At 35.1% G+C, this 23,366-nt stretch overlaps 1 protein-coding gene across 1 annotated transcript; it reads right to left on the bottom strand.

Moving 5' to 3' along the window:
* Positions 1–328: 328 nt before the first annotated feature.
* On the bottom strand, positions 329–1,116 carry LOC118976657 (rRNA-processing protein FCF1 homolog). Its single transcript, XM_037031263.1, has one exon. It carries the CDS (start codon positions 817–819, stop codon positions 493–495), a length of 327 nt encoding a protein of 108 aa, XP_036887158.1. The 5' UTR covers positions 820–1,116; the 3' UTR covers positions 329–492.
* Positions 1,117–23,366: the final 22,250 nt, after the last annotated feature.

Raw genomic sequence — 23,366 nt, forward strand, 5'->3', positions numbered from 1 at the left:
TCATCTACAAGTACAAAGTTTGCATTAGTGTCTTTTATCAGGTAGAGTATTCCCCTCTATTCCTAGTTTTCTGAGAGTATGGTTTTCAATTTTGAAAAATATTATCTTTGCAACTATGGAACTGATAATACATTTCCTTTATTCTGTTAGTATGGTGATTTACATTGACTGATGTTTTTACTTGTTAAGCTAATCTTGCATTTTTGCAATAAATCCAACTTGATCATAATGAAGTATCCTTTTTTATTTTTATTTCTTTATTTTTTTTGTGAGCAGTCATCTGATTTATAAAAAGATGTAACAAGTATTAAAATGATAGAAAATATCATTTTTCAAAGCAACATCAAAAAGTGAGTGTATTTAATCCTACTTAGCACATAACAGAGCAAGTGGGTGAGTGGAGCAATAACAACTCATTCTGTAGCACGTTTAATGAACTGGCAACAGAGAAAGTGAGTTGAAGGAAAGCAGGGGAACGTCATCCTTTAAGCATTAGAACCGAGGGGCTCCATAATCATCTGGCATCCGCTCGATGTACCTATGATTAGAAATATACATGATGGGAACTCCAGGGATCTTCCTGATTCTTCGTTTAAGGTCCTGGTCAACTGTGGCCACAATGGAACACTCGTGCTGAGTTACTCTCTGTACTAAGCAGTCATCTGCATAGGTTCCTTTGTGTGTGCACGGTAATCTTTCAAATCTTGGATCCTTGGCGATCCTTAGAGCCACGCCGTGCTTCTGCCCCAATTTCTCAATCTCAGCCATTACACAGTCGGTTATACAAGGTTTACACTTGGCATAGAGACAGTCCATCATGGACTGCACTAAGTCCAGTTTAGCCTTGATGGAAAAGTTGATAAAGTTGGTATCAACCAGGATGTGGGAAGGTGGGCCCAGCTGTGGGTTATACTGGAAGAATAAGCAGGAAGAGTACTGGGGGACTTCTCTTTCCTTGAAAGCACTAGGATCTTTCTTTTATTTCTTTTTAGGTTTTAATCTGTCCTTTTCTTTAAGCCTCTGATCTCTCAGACTAAGCATTCGCTTCATGGTCGCATATTTCCTTATCTTCTTTTGCTTCCCCATGATCACGCCGCACTCTTGTTTCTTTGAAGTATCCTTTTTTATATAGTGCTGGACTCAAGTTGTTAAGGAATTTTGCACCTATATTTATAAGCAATATTTGTCTATAACTTTTTCTTTTAGTCTATTTGTCTCATTTTAATATCACAGTAATGCTCACCTCAGTAAACTTGTTGACATTGTTCCTTATACATCCAAATGCTGAGTTTATATAGGTTTGATATTATTTATTCTTAAATGTTGATGGTGGGTTTAGAGTTTTCTTGTGGAAACCCTTGAATTAGAAATGTAATTTCTTTAATAGCTATGGGGTTATTAATATTTTCTGTTTCTTCTGGTGTCAACTTTAATAAATTGTACCATTTGAAGATTTTATCAATTTTATCTAAATTAACAAATTTATTGGAAAAATTTGAGCTCAATTGTTTGTATTATCCTTTTAATGTCTATAGTATCCATAGTGATGTTCATTCTTGCTCCAATTATTGCTTATATTTGTCATTTTTGTGTCTTGTCTTTGTCCTTCCCCTCCTCCACATCTTCTACTCCCTCTCCCCCTCCCCCAGCCTCCCCTTTCTTATTCCTCCCCCTCTTTCCTCCTCCCTTTTCTTCCTCTTCCTCCTTCTTCTCTCTTTCTCTAGTTTCTTTTTTTACTAAGCCTATTGATATTCTTAAAGACTGTTTTATTTTCATCTTCCTATTTGTTCATCTCTTTCTAATATATTTATTTCTTTCCTTTTGCATACTTCTTGTTTCATTTTCTTTTTCCCCCCCAAAGATTTTAGGGTGTAATCTTTTAGGGTGTAATTTTAAATGGTGAATTTAAGCTTACTTTTTTATTCTGATATAAGTATTTTAAATTACAAATTTTTCTCTAATTCCTGCTGTAGTAGCATTCTACACATTTTGATATAATGTATTTTACCATTATTCTTCCTACAATATTTTTGAGATTATTTTATTACTTACTACTTGATCTATCGGCTATTTTAAAAGTTTGTCATATATTGCCCAAGTATTTGTAGATTTTGAGAAATATCTTGCTATTTATTTTTATTTTAAATCACTTATGATCAGAGAATATACTCCATTATTATTTCAACATTTTGAATTAATGTCTTCCAAACACAGCAAGGTATAACATTAAATATCTACAACATTTATATGCCAATCATACTTCAGTGTAACAGGTATAGCCCAGCAAATAGCCTATATTGGTGAATTGATTTTTGTTTTCATCTGAAAAGATTGTGTATTCTGTAGGTGGATTGTCTCGTCGATATCAATTAATTCATTTTTTTACATGATAACATGATTTTTCTCTTTATCACTAGTTCAGTAATTTAATAATAATACCTCTTAGTGTGCTTTAAAAATGTTTCTTGCTTGGAATTCACCAAGCTTTTTGAATACTAGGACTAATCAAATTTGAAAAATTTCAACCACATAGTTTTCAAATACTTTCCTTTTTCTGCTTGACACTTCCTCCTTTAGGACTCTCATTAACCTTATGTTAGATCATTTATATAGTCCCATAGGTCACTGAAGCACTATTTTTCTCATATTTTTACTCCCCGTGCTTCTATTCTATACCAGCTATTCTAAAGCATCTAGAAGCCTAACATTCCCTTATTCCTCTTTTATTTCTATATATTTAAATTTTAAATTATTACTTCACCCAAATATGTGTTTTTAATTCATATTAGGAAGTAAAAATATGAAAGAAAAAAACATTGTGCAATTCGAAAATGGGACTTCTGGGTTTATCAATAAGTATAGTTGTATTTATTTCTTAAAAATATTTTGTATTATAAATGCATGCCAGTTACTTCTTATTGATCATTATAAATAAAAAACCAAGGATCACCAAACATTTGAGGAACATAAACAGAAAAGAAGTACAATGTAAAGCCACAGAACAGATACCCATGAAAAAAAGAAAAATATTTCAAATTGGTATGTTCAAAGAGATTTGAAAGGATACTGCAGTCTAAAGACAAAGTTGACTGATCTGAAAATAAAGTTCTCAGAAAACAAAGAAAAAAGGGTTTTGAAATTAAGATATTTAAAAAAACAAAAAATTCAACAGATGAGATGAAAAACTGCAGATGAACTGCTCTGGGGTTTGCTTCAGTATCCCAGCTCATGCCAACCCTCTCGCAAATGTGGCAAAATGGTCACAACAGAACTGCTATTCAGCGGTTGGCTCAGCTCAAAGTAAGGTTATTATTATGTTTATTACTGTAAAAATAGCCACAAAACTTCTTTGGCTGTTCAAAGTATTATTTTAGTAAAGAAAGGACAACACACTGCAAAGTACTTTGAGTAGCCAGGTTTTCTCACTAAATTCATGTGTGTTCTATATTTTCTAGCTGTGCATTCTTTGAGCTATTTCCAGTTTTACTGTTCTAGTGAGAACAGTAAATTCTCACTAGAAAATTTCAAAATTTAACTCATACCAGGAAAGTAGTGTAATTTATTTATTTAAGACAAACCTTACCTTGGTCAGTCTTACTACATCATGAGCCAGAGTTTATAAATTCATTTTTATTTATTTGCCTGTGCTTTTTAAAGTAAAATTGAATAGCAGAACTGGAAATTTTCCTTGCATATAATACAATCATAAAATTAGAGCCAATCAACTCATAAATAATTTTTAAAGGTTGATAACAGAAGCAATAAATTAATTTGATTGCCTGGACTAGATTAATGAGTCCAGAAAGTTTGCTTTCATAAAATCTAATTATATAAACAAAACACTGACGAATGGTTAACACCAGACCAATGCTTACACTAAATCAAATCAGTTGTGCTACTATAGACACAAGCTAATAAACTAGACTAGATTTTGTTTCCTTAGGGTGGTTAGCATAAGAATGTCTATCATGTTAAGTATGACTGATAATTACTTTTTATGAATCATAGTAATGAGCTTAAGTCATCAAAATGTCTCAGATAATCATCATTAGCATCTAGCATTTTATTTATGCGAGATGCTTTGCTGTCAACACGTTTTTTCTTCAAATTACTGCTCCAGGCATTCTTGTGTCTTAATTCAATGTTAGTTATTGCTGGTTCCCAAATACAAGAAGTTATTTTTCACAAGTTTGTTTATAAGTCAAGGATTTGAAATGACAACGTTTAAAATGATGCCTTTGTTCAAGAGTTTTCTCATCACAATTATGAAAATAATACGGCTGAATACTAAAACTATTATTTTCTGTTTCTTTGGGATATTGAAGACTCTGGGGAAGGATTGCTGTTGTGTATGTAATCCCTTATTTCTATTACAGAATTGCTTTTAGAAATAAGCCAGTCAGAGAATGACAAATACCATATGATCTCACTCATATGTGGAATCTAGTGAAGAAAATAAAACCAGAGGCACAAATAAAGGATACATGGAACAGACTGACAGGTCTCAGAGGGAAAGGGAAAGGGGATGACCGGAAGAGACAAACCAAAATATATATATATATGCATAACCCATGGTCACAGACAACAATGTGGTGAAGGCTGGGGCCTATGGGGAGGAGGGGGCAGAGGCTTGGTGGAGGGGAACTAAGAGGGTAAAAATGGGGGACATCTGTAATAATGTCAATAATAAAAAAAAGAAAATATATATTTTATTTATTTTTATTTTTAATTGTTGTTCAAGTACAGTTGTCTCTGTTTTCATCTTACCATCCTACCATTCCTCCCATCCCTGCCTCCCACCCTTGAAACTACCCTTTTTGGCTTTGTCTATGGGTCCCTTATACATATTCCCTGATGGTCCTTCACCTATTATCCCCCATTATCCTTCTCCCCCCTCCTCTCTGGTTATTGTCAGTTGGTTCTTTATTATTTCAATGTCTCTGGTTGTATTTTGCTTGCTTGTTTGTTTTGCTGATTAGGTTCCAATTATAGGTGAGATCATATAGTATTTGTCTTTCATTGCCTAGCTTATTTCACTTACCATAATATTTTTCAAATCCATCCATGCTGTCACAAAGGGTAGGAGCTTCTATCTTTCTTCTATGTAGCATTCCATTGTGTAAATGTATCACAGTTTTCTTTATCCACTCACTTACTGATAGGCACTTAGATTGTTTCCAGCACTTGGCTATTGTAAATTGTGCTGCTATGAACATCGGGGTGCATAGGTTCTTTTGAATTGGTGTTTCAGAAGTTTAAAATGTAAAAAATAAATAAATAAAAAAGTAAATATGCTAATTTAGCTTTCTTTCTCAATAATGGAATAACTGATATCAATGGTCAGGTTGAATCCATGTTTGGGAAGCAACAGTCCTTACAATTATCCTAGAAATGTGTGCATACATATTTCAAACGTCAGGAATTAGAAGAAACTTGATTTTTTACTTTAATATCATTTATAAGGGAAGTTCAAGGACATGATCTGTGTAGAGAGAAGACGTAAACCAGTAGCTGCAGGGAACAATTTCATCATTATTAAAGGGGAGCCACAGCCTAGGATGCTAGTTTTACCTGCAAGAGGCCTGACTGCTGGCCAAGATCCTTCCTTTCTATAAAACTTCATCCTTGTACCCTGAATTTCCTCATATTTTCTTGTCCTTAATCCCTTCTCAATTCTTTTCCAAGTCAAGTGTGTTAAATGGGATCAAATAAGTAAAAACTATCACAAAGTCAGCAAGTTTATAAATTATATTATTCTGAAGCAAATATCTAAAAGGATGAATTCCCTCTTCAAGTCTTTTCGTTCTCAACCATGTGTTGCTCTCCAAGTCTTTTAGATGCCATGAACACTGACTTGAGTCTCACTTTGTCTCTCTTCTTCCCATTCCCTTGACTTCTCTCATCAGGTGCATTTGTCTATGTTGAGTCTCTCTCTAGTTTCTTAGTATAATGCTCATGTCACCATTGGAATAAGTGAAAATTGGACTACAAACCCATACTAACCAAAGCACTTATACTACCTCAGGTATTTCATAGTTGACACATATTGTGTGGACCAATAACAGCAGAGGAGTCTGAGCAGTCAAGTTCCTCTACCTGGGAATAGTCAGCAGGCAGATTAAGAAACATAAGAAGGTTAGATGCATATTTATATTGGGAAAATGTATATATAGTGTGGAAGAGCCTATAGTGACTTCTGGCTGGTAGGGAGCTAGGTTCAGATTTCCACCTTTTAAAATGAAAGCTGTCAGAACTATGTCATTTCAAATAACTATAGTACTTCATGCAACATACCCAACTAGGTACCATGGAGAATAACAAGAGAAAAGCTGCTGTATGAGATCTTTATCAATAAAGCGCCTGTCATCTAGTTGAAACACTGAGACATTTAGCCAACCTGTTCAACACAAAATAAAATGTCAAACAAAACACCACTAGTTTCCTATGGTTTTAATAAGAACTACATTTTATCTGGATAATAACTATTTTATAATATAAATCTTCATTGACCACAGAATGAGAAAAAATAGACATAAATTTAAGTCAGTGGTTTGAATATAATAAGCATGTTATGAAACAGAAGATGGTGTCTATATTTTTCTTAAACAAAATAGCAATGCCTTTGTTTTCATTATAGAAATTGAAAAATACTATTTCATGATCCCTTTGAGTCCTGTATTTTAAATAATAATAACTATTGATTATTTTTATCATTATTTTTATTTATAAAAATAATTTAGTCATGCATTTTAAAGGTGACAAATATCCTGGACTATTGAAATGCATTAGATAACTATTTTATCTTTCTTTAATGTTTTTAACTTATTAAGGTATGCCTATGTTACAAAACAATAGAACATGGAGTATAAGAATTGTATATAAATAAATATTCATATATAGTTATATGAATCATTGTATAATAATAAAATAAATGATTAGACAATATAATGCATGTTTAATGATGTACAATTATCATACTAAAGATGAAGAAAAATAAGTCTTCTAGTCTATGTAAATTGGAAATTCATTGTTTTTGAAAATTCATTTCTTTTATGTGAACAAATTGTTGGTTAAGTACTCAGGATTTCCTCATTTTTCTTCTCTCTCTCGCTCTTTTTCTCTCCCTTTGTCTCTCAGTCTTAAAAGCACAAACATTAAGAGCTAGTGACTATAAGCAATTTTCTGTCATTTCATTTTTTAGATAGACATATCTAATTCTCTTATAATCTGTGCATTTTTATATATAGGCTTTAATGTTATTATATTTATGTTACTGTGCTTTCTAGTAGGTAGATGATGAAATCTAATGGACAAATACCCCTGTCTTTACAGTGGGGTGGTCAATTAGATGAAAATTTATGCTTTGTTTTGCTTTTACTTGTACATTGAATTACAAATTTGAAAATAAATAGTAATAAAAATGATCTAGTTTTAACATAATAGTCTAATGGATTAAATTTAGATCAAAATGGAGAAAATACAGACTTTGCTCTGATTAACTTTGTTTCTTGATAAATCCAAATAACTCCAAGTAGTATTTACCTAAATTCTGACCCTCTGCTAAAGTGCAAACCTCCAATTTACTCTAAAAGTCAAAATATCAAAATAGAGAGCCAAGCAGAGAGCCAAAATAAGGCACAGCACACAGTGCTACTGTGGTTTGGGAGAAGAATTAAAAACAGTTTGTATTTATTAGAGACCTACTACTAATCATCAGAGAAATACAAATTAAAACCACAATGACATGTCACCTTCCACCTGTCAAAATGGCAAGATGGTTATTATCACTAAATCAACAAACAACAAGTGTCGGCAAGGAGGTGGAGAAAAGGGAGCCCTCGTGCATTGTTAGTGGGAAAGCAGACTGGCACAGCCGCTGTGGAAAAGAGGATGGGGTTTCCTCAATATATCAAAAATGGAACTTCCTTGTGACCCAGAGAATTCATTTTTATGAATTTATCCAAAGAAATTTGAAACACTAATTGGAAAGCGTATTTTCACCCCTATGTTCCTTGCAGTATTAATTATAATGGTCTAGATTTGGAGGCAACCTAAGTGTCCATAAGTAAATGAGTGGATAAAAAAGCTATGGTATGTTTACACAAGGGAATACTACTCAGCCACTAAAAAAGAAGGAAACCTTACCTTTTTTGAACAGCATGGATAGACCTGAAGAGTACTTGCTAAGTGAAATAAGCCAGTCAGAGAAGACAAATAAATACCACATGATTTCCCTTATATGAGGACTCTAATGAACAAAATAAACTAGCAAACAAAGCAGAAACAGACTCATAGATACAGAGAACAGTCTGACAAAAAGGGTAAAGAGGAGATCAATGATGAGGGACAGAGACTTGACTTAGGGTGATGAACACACAGTACGATATACAGATGATGTGTTATGGAACTGTACTCCTGAAAGCCATATAATTTTATTAGCAATGTCACACAAATTAATTAAATTCAAAATAAAGTTAAAAATTAAGAAAAGAGAGACTTAGTATCCTAGTACTTACTGTAAAATTTTTAGATCACAACCCTGGACCAGAGTCAGAGAAAGAGGCTGAATGAGTTAAAGTAAGAAGAGTGATAGGTTAAGACTTGTATTATGTCAGACACAGTGCAGAAAAGAACTATTAGAAGAACGCACATGTCTGGGAAAGAATGAGTCATGGTGACTGCGCTGAGCAATTATCTGAGAACCTAACAAATTATAAGCAAGAAAACAAACAAAGCTAGCCATGAAACTGACTCAAGTAACGATATCAACATAAGATATCCGAATAAGGCATCCCAAATAAGGGAGTTGATCTCCCTTGGGTTAAGTGATTTTTATCCCTATTACTTAGAAACTGCATTGTCCAATATTGTAGCCACAAGCTTCATATGGCTATTTAAATTTAAATTAAATGACATTTAAAAATCCAGTTATTCAGTTTCACTAGCTACATTTTAAGTGTTTAATAAGTGCACAGGGAAAGTTCTACTAGATAGCACTAACTTAGAAAGACGAATTAATTGGATCATCAAACCTAAGTAGCTATAAAGAAAAAACTACTAGAGTAGTCCTCTTCTTATAAGTAATCATAAAACTGAGCAAAATATATGAAGCAACGGTATTCAGGCACTGCACGACAGGCAATACAAGATAGCAATCCTTGAGAGCTGAGAAACTGAAGGGGAGATCCAAATCAGACCCACTACCTGCCCCGGTTTAATATTTTGACCACAGCACTGTGAGCCAGAGTCCAAATAGAGCATGGCAGTTTTGCTGAACTGAGGAGCCAGACGTCAAGACCTCCTGGCAGCTGAAGTTGAAATATATGGGGAGAGACACTGTGCAGAGAGGGCTTTCTAGGGGGTTCTTGGCAACAGGGTAAACTGTGCATGGGCAGGACAAGGCCACATGAGGCTTAAACGATTGCAGCTGCTAGGTAGGTAGGGTATTGAGCCCAGCCAGACTGTAGAAACTTGCAAACATGGCGGGTATTCACCCGAAACATCAGAAAACCCCAACCTTAAAAACAAAAAACAAACAATGCCCCGGCCACAAAACCTACTATAGACCTGCCCTAATAAAGCCCAAAACCATGACCTGCTTGATATACAAGGAAGGTAGAGTTTAAACATTGAATTCTATCAAGTTACAGGGCGTGGGGAAGGTACTGAACTTACAAGCAATCTTCACTACTGAAATGTGAGATGGAGCATATACATAACTGTAAGGTGTTCAGATAGTAGTTGAAGAGTGTACCAGAACCAACACTACCCAAGGGAAGATCACAGAAATCAGAGTTTCTAAAATCATTTACACTGCCCAGTACAGAGCAAAATGTTAGTAGAAATTTATGAAATAGAAAACTGTGACTTATACTGAAGCAAGTAGAAAGTAGTCAATAGAAACTGACCCACAATGACCCAGATGTTGTATTAATAAGACAAAGAGTAAAGCAGCTATTATAAATAAAAATGTTCAAAGAATTAAAGGCAAATATGTTCAAAGAAGGGGAAATATAATCTTAATGCACATATTTGTGTTAATTTAGAAATTAGAATAGATTAAAATAACCAAAAAAATTGGGAATAAAACAAAGTTCACTTCAAAACTAACCATAAAACTATGGTAATCAATATAGTTTGCTATCTATCTACCTATCTATGTATAGTTATATAAATCGATGAAATAGAATAGGTTGTTCAGAAATAGACCTACACATACAGTGGTTTAGACCGGTGATTTTCCATCTTTTACCTTTCATAGCACACACAAAATAATTATAAAATTCTGTGGCACAACAAAAATTATATTTTATTTTCTGCCAGTTGGGCAAAATAAGTAGGTGTGATTTGATTTATTCACATGGAATGGCTATAGGCATGTTGGCTGTTGTCCTGCTTTAATTTGATAATCAAAGGGCAAAGAGGTCAGTGTTCCTGACTAAACAGTCATGTTTTAAAAATTCTTCCAGTATAGCAGTTGAAAATCACTACTCTGGACCAATGCTAGTCTAGTGTGGATACCACAGATAAGTAGTATAGTAACAATATCAAGATAAGATAACTACTTATGTGTTACAGGTAAGTAGTATAACTTGAGTGTAAGAATTTAGGCATTTGCATGACTAGTAGATTTGTCTTTTGAAAAGGACCTAGATTAGTTCAGTTGTTAAATTCAAGATATGAATTTCATATGGTACAGACTACATACTACTATGCCAAATAACTTCCTGTGAGTGCAGTGTTTTAAGGATTGTCAGTTATAATTCAACAGATATAGGATTCTAAGAACATATAATTGTTTGTTTATGTTTCATAATTATTTTAATATTTGATCAGTACATTTTTTCCAAATTTAGTCTTTATAACTAGTAACTATAAGAGAATAACAATGAAATGATTTAACAAAAAATAAAAAATCAGCAGAAAAGAAACAATTTATATGTGGTGATACAAGCTTCATTGGACTCTGTCAAACAAAAACACCCCTTTTTATAAAGTGGCAATAGTAATAAAAGAAATGACAAAAATGAAAGTGATTCTGGAGAAATGAAGACAAAGGTAATTCATTCAAGTTCTATTGAATTTGGTTTTGTAAACATATTTGATGATGAAATGAGAAAACCACATTGTACTATTTGCAAAGATACACTGGCTAATGAAGCAATGAAACATCAAAATTTAAGTGGAATTTTTTTGCAAACCATTACAAATAAATTTACATTAATAAAAATATAAAAGAAAGAATACTGAATTATAAAGTCATCAGAAGGTGTTTAATATGTTACATATAATTAATAACCTAAAATTAACTCTTTTAATGAAAAAGAGTTTTTATAAGTTTAATTTTATATCTTATGTATGTTTTGATTATATCTTTGAAATGTAATTCTATGTCTATTGAATCTAATAAAATTAGCATTTTATATCATATATCTTATTTTATTACTAATACTTTTTTTTAAGATTTTATTTATTTATCTTAGAGGGGAAGGGAAGGAGAGAGAGAGAGAGAGAGAGAGAAACATCAATGTATGGTTGCCTCCCATGTGTCCCCTGCCGGGAACCAGGAACTGGCCTGCAACCCAGGCATGTGCCCTGACTGGGAATCGAACCGTGATCGTGTGATTCGCAGGCCCGCGCTCAATCCACTGAGCTACACCAGCCAGGGCTATTACTAATACATTTTTATTGCATGTTACAGATGTATTGATCTATAATGGATATGAACCACAAACAAAAATTTAAATATATCCACAGATAGTTTAAGAATCTCTTCTCTAGGTAGCCTGTGTGTTAACTTAGTGTTTCTTAGACTTTATTGTGCATAAGTATCACCTTGTGATCTTATTAAAATGCACATTCTGATTCAATAAATTTGTAAGACCTGGTAATCTGCATTTGTAAACATTTCCCAGGTGATGCTCATGGTGTTGGGCCATGTATTACACTTTGAGTATCAAGCCATTATATTTGTTATATACTATCTCACTACTAACACTGAGAAGTTTGGGTATGACCCCCAAAAGAGTAGAATAGGAAGACATTAGATATAATAAAAATGTTGATATCCATTAAGTTGTCTTAATTTGACTTGATATAAGAATATTATCGGGAGATACCTGGAATTTTCCTATAGTAATCATGACTCTCTGCAGACACCCAAAAGGAAAAGTTGTACACTCTTTCTTTGGGCAATATAGATAGGCTCTGTCCAGTTATACTAATGCACTTTCACCTGTGAGTCTCTGACTCAAGTGCTGGCCCTCCTTAATCTGAAGAAAAAGGAGTCTCCACACCCCTGGAGACTGCTGGTTCCTTCTTCTTGTAAATGCCTCCCTCAAGGGTGCAATAAAATCGGGGTATATAAACTTAATGTCTCAAAGGCAGCAACTAAAAAACAATTTTCAAAAAGGGGACCCGCTGCATTTCTTGTTAGTAAACGAGGCATAACAAGAAATGGACCCATGGCCTGAGTGATACCTTTCCTGACATTCACTATTATAACATATGATATCCACACAAAAAGGTCAAGGGGGCTTACAGATTTAATTAATGGCAATGTGGCATGTATGAAGGTATAGCAAAAACAGTGATACCAGATATAAAGTCTAGGACACAAGTAATATCACCCAACTACATGAAGGCACTGGATGGTCATCAATAGCAGGAAGAAACTAGAAGGGAAATTTCCTTTGATAGACAGAGAAGATAATACCTAGTCATAGTTGTAAATTTAAAACTTTTTTGGTCTGATAGGCTGTAGGGGATCAGTTTGTTTTAGTCTGGCAAATGTGACTCAGCTCTGTATGAAAAACCTACAGAAGCGAAATGGTGGGTAGGAGCCAGACCTTCAAACCGAGTTTTCCCGTGGGAATCAGGCCTAGAAAATGCATACAAACTGTTACGGCTTGCTCTTGCTAAAACTCCATCACCCTGGTCTAAAACAACAAATGTGTATTGTCTATCTTCAAGGTAATTTCCAAAGTCTGTGTGAACTTTCCCAAGGACAGAGCTAATCAGCTCATCACCATTCCCCTCTGCATGTTATTTTCATTTCTTGATTGTACCTAAAATGCAGACAATAATATTCTATGTAATAGATAATAAATCTTTCTCTGAGGTAAGACCCGAGAAAAACAATAAAAGCCTGTCTAGGCAAGGATTGAGGTACTCTCCTCTTGAGGGAGTACTCATGCCGTCCCCTTTTTCTCCACAGGATTGCTGTCACCTGTGCATTTATTCTCGTCTTCAGTCACAACAGGTGGACTCTGCTGGCTGGAGTTTGCCACAATAGACTCTTCAGTCTTCCCATTACCCAGGGCATCAAAAAACTGTTCTGGGCACCAGAAAACTACAGGTTTACTGGCTTTATATGTGAGAAGACAACATTTGAGACTGATAAAGCAGAGAAAAATTAGGAGATGAAGATTTTTGGAAAGAAGAAGCCACTTAGATGGAAAGTCCAATCTGTATGTAGAATGTAAAAATCACTAAAATCCTTGGATAATTGCTCAACTATGCAATTGTAGAGGAAACAGCAGGGATTGCTGAAAAGCAGTAACTTTAAGTTAGAGAACTGAGCAGAACTAGGGATATATAAGCATGGAAGGCCAACTTTGAAGTATGAACTTAGCTAAGCTGGTTTTCTGGTAGAATAAGAATGAATCTTCAAAGGAAGCTAACCAAATTCAGAGTTTCTACAATGTATCTGTCATAATTTTCAGTATCCGCACACACACAAAAGGAAACACTGAATATGTGAAAGAAGAACATTTAATTTCAGGATATGCAGTTGCAAAATTTTGAAAAAACAATGCAAAACACTATACATATAAAAAAGGCTCAATATCATTAACTCACATCAGGAAAGTGAAAACTAAAGTCATAATGAGACTATTACATATCCACTAAAAGTAAAAATTTTTACTTTCAGACACTAAAATGTCTGAAAGTAAAAATCTGTGTAGAAATAATAATGGCATTCTTTTACATAACCAAAAACTGGAAAGAGTCCAAGTGTTCAATAGAAAGTGGATAAAAACAGTGACACACTCATTGACTAGGATGCTGCTCAAAAATAAAAGGAACAAACTGTGGCTCATGCGACAGTATGGGTGAATCTCAAATGCATTAAGTTGAGGAAAGAAGTGTTACACAAAAAGCACATACTGCATGATTCCATTCATGTGACATCCTAGGACAAGCGAAACAAATCACTGTTGAAAACTATACCAGGACAGAGCTTGTCTCTGGGACCTGAATTGGCTGAGAAAGGGCATGAGGGAAGTTTCTAGGGTATTCTGTATAAATAGGGATAGAAGTTAGATAGGTAAGTGCTGTTTACAAAATTTATAGAACAGTACATTTAAAAAGTCTTTATTTCTTTGTATGTGAATTTTGTCTCAAAAGAGTAAGAAATGTGAACAAAAACAGAACTGTAGTTAAGGCGAGCACATCGAGGTACCATGAGATAACTATATCGATGCTTGAACTTTCTTGGAAACACATAAAAATTGGATGAAGTTATTTATACATGGATAGAGGGATAAATAAGTGGACATATATGTAATAGATAAATTACAGTGTGTAATAATAATTAGAGAATGTAAGTGTTAGGGATACAGTTTTCACTGTAATATTCTTTCAACTTTTCTTCATATTTGAGCATTTAATAATTAACTGTTGGAAGTAATCTACTGGTGAGGCTTTATTAGGTAGTGTAACTACATCACAAAATGAGAACTAAATTCTGAGGGAATTGTTAGAACACTTGTCAGGGAAGACACTTCTCTAAGGGGCGGATATTACAGTGGTTGACAATATTGTTACATTGAATTGCACAACTCTGGGGGATACCTGTGTAGCACGGCAGCGAGGTTAGGGGAGCTACAGTAAGGAAGGTACTATAAAGCATTCATACTCAGCTGCCTACTTTTATACCACTAGATAAAAATTTTTATTTCCATAAGCATAAGACCACTGGTTTAGAACAATACTTTTCTATGAATTTGAACTAAAAACCAACTTCTGTTGGCCCAATTTTTAAAATTTGGAGTTTGGAGAAGTTTACAAAAAAGGCACAAATTCAATTACCACCTAAAAGATTCTGTTTATATATAGAACTCTTATTCATAAATTTTTAATTCAATTCACATATATCACACCATAAGAAATAAGTGAATAAGAATTTTTTCTTTTCTACATTATTTTGTAGTAATTCTGAATACTTGGATTTGGGATTAAGTAAAAATACTTCATATCTGATGCATGACTGGATCATCAGCTTTAGAAATAAATACTTGTAGTACTTCCGGCCAAGATGGAGGCATAAATACTTGCGCTTCACCTCCTTCTTTTGTTACTAAAAGAAGGATAGCAACCAATTTTTTAAAGTATTTTTTATTGATTATGCTATTACAGTTTTCTCAGTTTTTTCTCCCTTTATCTCCCCTCTGCCTTGCCGCCCCAACCCTCCAGCCTTCCCTCCCCACCCTCAGTTCATGTCCATGGGTTGTATATATAAGTTCGAGTCCTTTATTTCCTAGACCATTTTTATCTCTCCCCATCTATTTTATGCCTACTGATTATGCTTCTTCTTCCCTGTACCTTTTATATTTTTCCATTACCATTTAATCTCCCTATGCTCCCCCGCCCCAAGCAATCACCACACCGTTGACAGGACTTCTATTCACTGGTTTATTTGTTAGGTGTAAGGACATGTACCTTGAGACTCAAAAGGATACAGCAAACAATGTTTGTTGGGGATCTTCTCATAAATAATACATGAAATATTTTCAGAAGTTTATAGTCATCTCTTCCACTTAAAAGTGAAAAGAGGAGAAGTATGAACTGATTTGTAGGAGGCAGAATTTCTGGGTTCTCTACTGACTCACTTTAAAAATTCATGCTTTTGAACCTGTCTTTGGTTATATACAATGTAATGGCATATACTGCCTACATTACTATTGAGTACTAAGCTTTAAAACAAAGAATTTGTTTTAGGGGATGCTTTTATTTTCATGGAAACATATGTGTCTTTCACAAAGTGATAAAGTTTTTAAAAGATGTCTATCAATATTTGTGTGTATTTGTTTTAATATAGGGCATATGTCATATTAGAAACTTGCTATATTGTACAATTTACATAACAGCCTAACATAGCACACTTACAGAGTTAGGCATGTACCAGGTTATATGTAAATATAAATATGTACAGAAACATATGTTGACATTGATTTTTTCTTGTCTTCCTCCACCCCCAGTTTGATGCTAAGTAGGCCAGAGAGAAGATCTGTTGCAAGAAATAACTTAAAAGGAAAAGCCTCACCAAGCCTGGCCTCCCTGTGATTAGTTATACAAGGTGGCACTGACTCATGGGAGAGACAGCACAAAGCAAGGTGGGCAGGAAAGCACAGAATATGAAGCAAAGTGAATGAAGATTAGGAACAAACAGGCAGTGGAGGTCTTCTCAGTGGAGTTCATAAACTCAAGTTCCAGAAAGCCCAAAGTGAACAATCTAGATTCTGGAAAATAAGCTACCAAAGACACTGAGAAAATTGCATGGGAAAGTGACCATTGTCATTGTTCTACAACTTATCCTCCTGAAGGTCATAGATGCTTAGATTCCCAGAATACTACAGAGGAGTGTGTGGCCTCTACTCTAAGCCCAAACTCAACCCAGAAAACTTTCACAAAGAGATTATTAGCTTGGTATTACTTTATCTTTTCTAGTCTCCTCCTTGTTTCTTGTCATCTTTTATCACCATGCACCCAATATTAAGGTGACAAAAAGGAAATAACAGTGATCTTATTCAGAGTTTTGTTTATTTAAAAAATTGTTAAATGCTCTTATATATTATGCATTTGATTAAGCAGTAGAGATACAATTATGGGCAAAGAAAAGCTTGATCCATGCTTTCATGAGTTTGCAGAGAAAGGCAGAGATTAATTTTTAAAATCTCACTAATAAGTAATTATAAATTGAGACTGTCTGAAGGAATGAACTTTATAGTATATCAATAAATTACATGATACCTGGTCCAGGCTGTGGTATTAAGTGACTAGACAGATGGCTAGAGGTGAGATCTGAGGATGGATAGCAATTAATGAGGTGAAGGCTAGTGGGAGGAAGGTTTAAGATAAATATGTTAAATCCCTGTAGCAGGAGGGAACATGGCTCACTGAAGAACTGAGAAAGAAAAGAATGGCTGGAGGAAAGAGATAAAGAAAATCTGGCACAAGCCCAGAAAAAAAGCAAGATGATTTTGACTTTGCTAAAGGCATTGTCCTAAGATCAATGGGAAGCTCTTGAATTCTTTTAAATAGGTAGGGGGTGCAAAATGATTCTGACTCCTGTTTTGAAAAGATCACACCTTCTGTAATCTAGATAAATAGTTATTGTGGGAAGGATTGTCAGAATAAAAAGTGAAATACCAGTTAATAGGCTCTTGCAATAGTCCCAGAAAGAGATGATGATGTCCAGGACTAAAAGGCAGTAGAAGAAACCAGATGGAATGGATTGGGAGTTAGCTGGAAGGTTAAACTTGACAAGTATCAGTAACAAATTGATTATAGCCAGTGAAAGAGAAAGTGATATTACAAATGTCCTCCAGATTTATAATTTTCACTTGGATGAATGATGAAATCTTTGAAATCAGGGGTGTCAAACTCATTTTCACTGGGGGCCACATCAGCCTTGTGCTGCCTTCAAAGGGCCAAATGTAATTTTAATTCCTTAACAGTTAAGAAGTAGTTATATTTATACAAAATAAATATATTTTGTATAAATATAAATATATTTTATTTATATGTATAAATAAATAAAATTATTTTGGCCCTTTGAAGACAAATGTGAGGCTAATGTTACCCCCAGTGAAAATGACTTTGACACCCCTGCTTTAAAAATATAAAAAACATCATCTCTGGCTGGTGTGTCTCAGTGGATTGAGCACCAACCTGTGAACCAAAAGGTTGCTAGTTGGATTCCCAGTCAAGGCACATGCCTGGGTTGTGGGGCAGGTCCTCAGTAGGGGGTATGTGAGAGGCAACCACACACTGATGTTTCTCTCCCTCTTTTTTCCCCTCCATTCTCTTCTGTCTAAGAATAAGTAAAAACTAAAAAATATCAGGAAAAAAAAGAACACCACAAAAAAGTCTTACTAGTTTTGGGATTCAGGAGAATCATGAGAATCTCAGATAATTTGAATTTGAAGAACTTATGTGACATCCAAATAAAAATATCACTTAACTGTTAGATATGTGGGCCTGGACCAGATATACTTTGAGAACCATTAGTGTAATGGGAGTTTTGGAACTATGGGTTGGAAGACATTACTGAAGGAGACTGGATAGAGTGAGATGAGAAGGCAGCCAAATATCTGTCCTTGGGGAACTCCAACATCTGATGCCTGGGTAAAGGAGGACAAGCCTTCAAAAGAAACTATGGAGGGGGGTGTGAAAGAAAGGAGAAAATCTAGGACAACATGGGGTTGTCAAAGCCAAGAAAAGAAAGACTTTCAAAAAGTAGAGAGCATTCAACAGTGTCAAATACTCTTGGACAAATCAGGTGCAACAAGAAATTCTTTTGACTGACTTTTTAAGGAATATGGAAGTCATTTTTGACCTTTGAAAGAACTGCTTTGGTAGATTGATAGGGATATGAATTGAGTAAAGAGTATAAAAGAAGAAAACATGACAGTGGATATGTACAGCTATTTCCTTTAAAGTCTCTGAAGGGGAAAAGATTAGTTAACACAACATGAGGAGGATCTGTGATTGAAGGGAGGTTTATCTGTGAGATCTGAACATGTTTTATATGACCAGCAGAAGGATCAATACAAAAAAAGAGAAGGGACAATGGGGTGTAGTTACTAAGAAGGGGTAACAGAGGCATATCCAAAGCACTAGAGGAGGAAGCACATTTAGATAGGAGGAAAGACACTTGTGTGATGAAATAGAAAAAAGGAAAGAGATGATGAGTATAGATGTAGTTTGGATTGTTGGTTTGGAAGCAGTGTGAGCTGATGGAATTCCCCTCTGATAGCTTCAATCATCCATGTGATAATTATCCATATGAGCTGAAACTATCTGCCAAGAATCAGGAAGGGACTGGAGAGATGGTGCATAATTCTGAAAAGAATAAAAAGGATATCATTGCAGAAAGTAGGACAGTGAGATGATGAGGAGAGATTGCATGGTATTACCAAGTACTTATTTGAGATTGGTCATCACGAATTTATTTTAAAAAGACGGTTGCCCTGTTTTGAGACTTGCTCAACTTAGGACCGGTCTTATTCTTTGTCGATTGTATGCCCTCTACACACATGGCCAAAATTATTCTCCTCACATCCTCTTCCTTATGTTACAAAATCATCCTCACTATCAACACTACCATCATCATCACCAATATCATCCTAAATCACATATATGCTGTGAATAAGAGAAGAAAATGCCTCTTTCTTTTCCTTTTATTACAGTTATATTACTCATTGCAATCCACCCCCAATCCAGGCCCCCTAGCCTGGAAGCCTTCAGACATCAACAAAAGGCATTTCAAAAGTGGTAATATAGACACTTAGAGTGCCACATAGACACTCTACACACTTTGATCCTTGCCTTCTTATCCCTTCTCTGCATCTTTATTCTCTCCTTTTTTCAGTTTTAGTCGTTTTCCACTGTTTTCTTATTTCCTGACTTCTAAAAAAATAGTGAATTCATTGGGCAAATTACCTGTTTCAGACAGTTATTTTGATTTAAGGAGATAATGTTGTGGTCGACAAGAGGGACGGACGAGAAGGCCTAAATCTTCTCCAACCTGATTCCAATAAAATTGAGTTTACATGTTAGATCTCTCTGTGCTTAATATCCAGTTTCTGAAGGATATTAAGCATAGGATATCCACAGTTCTGCAGTGTTTCAAAAATTAAAGTCTTAAAAACTTTCAATAAAGTAAGAAAATGGAGAGCGAGAACAAACACATGTAGAATTCTATAAAATGCTTTTTTTAAGTTCTAAGTTACTAAGTATAATTACTTGACCACAGTTCAGATCTGCAGTCCATAGTCCTTAGCCTTTTAAAAAAGTTGAATTTGAGCTTCTGGCTCTGTCTAGTAGCCCAGCAGCAGTGGAACCTGGAAGCTGCTGGAAAAACCTGAGCTTTGGGCCCAGTGTCAGCCAGTGAAAGAAGAGATCATGATGACTGCAAAGCTGATCACACACACACAAAGAAAAGAGTAGGTGGAAGCGGAGAACATCAAGATAACTGCAGGAGACTGCACCACTGAATTTCACAGGTATTCTACCACAGAAGTTCACACCATAAACCTAGGGAGTCAGAACAGATCAATTTAAGAAGCTGAAGCTAACAAGAAGAGTCTCATAAGCAATGGGAAGACAAAGAAACAATGCCCAAATGAAAGAAAAGGTGGAAGTCTCAAATAATGTCAGATGAAAGACAGGCAAGTCAGCTATCAGATATTGAATTCAAAACACTAGTTATCAGGAAATTCAAAGAGCTCACAATGAGCTACCAGAAACTAGAGGGGAGCTACCAGAAACTAGAGGGGAGCTACAATGAGCTCTTCGCAAACTATATCAACATGAAAAAGGAAATAGAAACTATCAGCAAAGGCCAAAAGGAAATGAAGAATACAATTTCAGAGCTGAAGAACACAGTAGAAGGAATTAAAAGCAGGATTGATGAGGCAGAAGATCGGATCAGTGAGTTGGAGGACACAGTAGAAAGAATCTCCCAGAAAGAGCAAGAAAGGGAAAAGAGGCTCAAAAAGAATGAAGAGGGACTAAGAGAAATGCAAGATAATATGAAGTGTAATAATATCTGAATAGTAGGAATACCACAAGGAGAAGAAGAAGAACAAGGGATAGAAAACCTATTTGAAAGAGTAATGATGGAAAATTTTCCTAATTTGATGAGAGAAAAAGTTACACGAATCCAGGAATCACAGAGAGTCCCATTCAAGAGGAACCCAAAGAGGCCCACTTCAAGACACATCATCATTAAAATGGCAAAATTCCAAGACAAAGAGAGAATCTTAAAGGCAGCAAGGGAGAAAAAGGAAGTAACATACAAGGGAGCCCCAATAAGGTTAGCTACTGACTTCTCAATGGAAACACTCCAAGCAAGAAGAGAATGGCAAGAAATATTTCAAGTAATGAGAACCAGAGGCCTACAACCAAGGCTACTTTACCCAGCAAGGCTCTCAATCAAGATAGAAGGCCAAATAAAGAGCTTCCAAGACAAAAGAAGTCTAAAAGAATATGCCTCCACCAAACCAGCTCTACAAGAAATACTAAAAGGGCTGCTTTAAGGAAAGGAAGGAAAAGAGAGAGACAGAGAGGAACTGTGGTACAAAAATGGCAATGAATAAGTCCCTATCAATAATAACCTTAAATGTAAATGGATTAAATGCTCCAATCAAAAGACATAGAATAGCTGAATGGATAAGAAAGCATGACCCACACATATGCTGCCTACAGGAGACCCACCTCAGGACAAAAGACCATCACAGACTAAAAGTGAAAGGCTGGAAACAAATTTTCCAAGCAAATGGACAAGAAAAAAAAGCCGGGGTAGCAATTCTAATATCAGACAAAATAGACTTCAAAAAAAGGGCCATAAAGAGAGACCCAGAAGGTCACTTCATATTGCTCAAGGGAAGAATCCAGCACGAAGACATTAACATCATAAATATATATGCACCCAACATAGGAGCACCCAAATATATAAGAAAAATCCTAGAAGACTTCAAGAAAGATATTGACAGCAACACAATTATAGTAGGGGATTTTAACACCCCACTGTCAAAAATGGACAGATCTTCCAAACAAAATATCAACAAAGATATAGCAGCATTAAACGACACTCTAGAAGAAATGGACTTGACTGATATATATAGAGCGCTTCATCCCAAAGAAGCTAAATACACATTCTTTTCAAATGCACATGGAACATTTTCAAAGATAGACCACATGATAGGACACAAAATGAGCCTCAACAAATTCAAGAAAATTGAAATCATACCAAGCATTTTCTCTGACCACAAGGGACTGAAATTAGAAACCAACCCCAAAGGAAAAAACCCAAAACACCCAAAATCATGGAGACTGAATGGTATGCTATTAAACAACGAATGGGTCAAGATTGAAATTAGGGAAGAAATCAAAAAGTTTCTGGAAACAAATGAAAATGAACTCACAACAACCCAAAACTTATGGGACACGGCCAAGGCAGTCCTGAGAGGGAAGTTCATAGCAATACAGGCTTACCTAAAGAAAATAGAAACATTTCAAACAAACAACCTAACCCGACGCCTGCAAGAACTCGAAGAACAACAACAAAGACAGCCCAGAGCAAGTACAAGGAAGGAAATAACCAAGATCAGAGCAGAATTAAATGACATAGAGACCAAAAGCACAATTATAAGGATCAATGAATCCAAGAGTTGGTTTTTTGAAAAGATAAACAAAATAGACAAGCCTTTAAGTAGGCTCATTAAGAAAAGAAGAGAGAGGACACAAATAAACACAATCAGAAATGAAAGAGGAGAGATTACAACTGATACCACAGAAATAGAAGGGATTGTAAGGAATTACTATGAAGAACTGTATGCCAAGAAATTTGAAAACCTAGGTGAAATGGACAAATTTCTAGAAAAATATAATCTTCCAAAACTCAATGAAGAAGAAGTAGAAAGCCTGAACAGACCAATAACAGCAAATGAAATTGAAGCAGTAATCAAAAAACTCCCATCACACAAAAGCCCCGGACCAGATGGTTTCACAGGAGAATTCTACAAAGCGTTTAAGGAAGAGCTAACCCCTATTCTTCACAGACTATTCCAAAAAATCCAAAATGATGGGAAACTCCCAAACTCTTTTTATGAAGCGAGCATTATCCTAATTCCAAAACCAGATAGAGACACAACAAAGAAAGAAAACTTTAGGCCAATATCACTGATGAACATAGATGCTAAAATCCTCAACAAAATATTGGCAAATCGCATCCAACAATACATCAAAAAGATCATACACCATGACCAAGTGGGATTCATCCCAGGGATGCAAGGATGGTTCAATATCCGCAAATCAGTAAATGTAATACACCACATAAACAAAAGCAAGGACAAAAACCACATGGTCATATCAATAGACGCGGAAAAAGCTTTTGATAAGGTACAACACCCATTTATGATAAAGGTACTCAGCAAAGTGGGAATAGAGGGAGCATTCCTCAATATAATAAAGGCCATATATGAAAGACCTACAGCCAACATCATACTGAATGGGCAAAAACTGAAAGCTTTTCCACTAAGATCAGGAACAAGACAAGGTTGTCCACTTTCACCACT

The sequence above is a fragment of the Sturnira hondurensis genome, unplaced genomic scaffold (assembly GCF_014824575.4).
Source record: "Sturnira hondurensis isolate 20B ecotype Veracruz unplaced genomic scaffold, ASM1482457v3 Scaffold0021143, whole genome shotgun sequence".
In the NCBI taxonomy this organism is placed as follows: Eukaryota; Metazoa; Chordata; class Mammalia; order Chiroptera; family Phyllostomidae; genus Sturnira; species Sturnira hondurensis.

What these genes read in the sequence shown, in the direction of transcription:
- LOC118976657 (XM_037031263.1), bottom strand. Translation starts at nt 819, where the DNA reads ATGATGGACTGTCTCTATGCCAAGTGTAAACCTTGTATAACCGACTGT.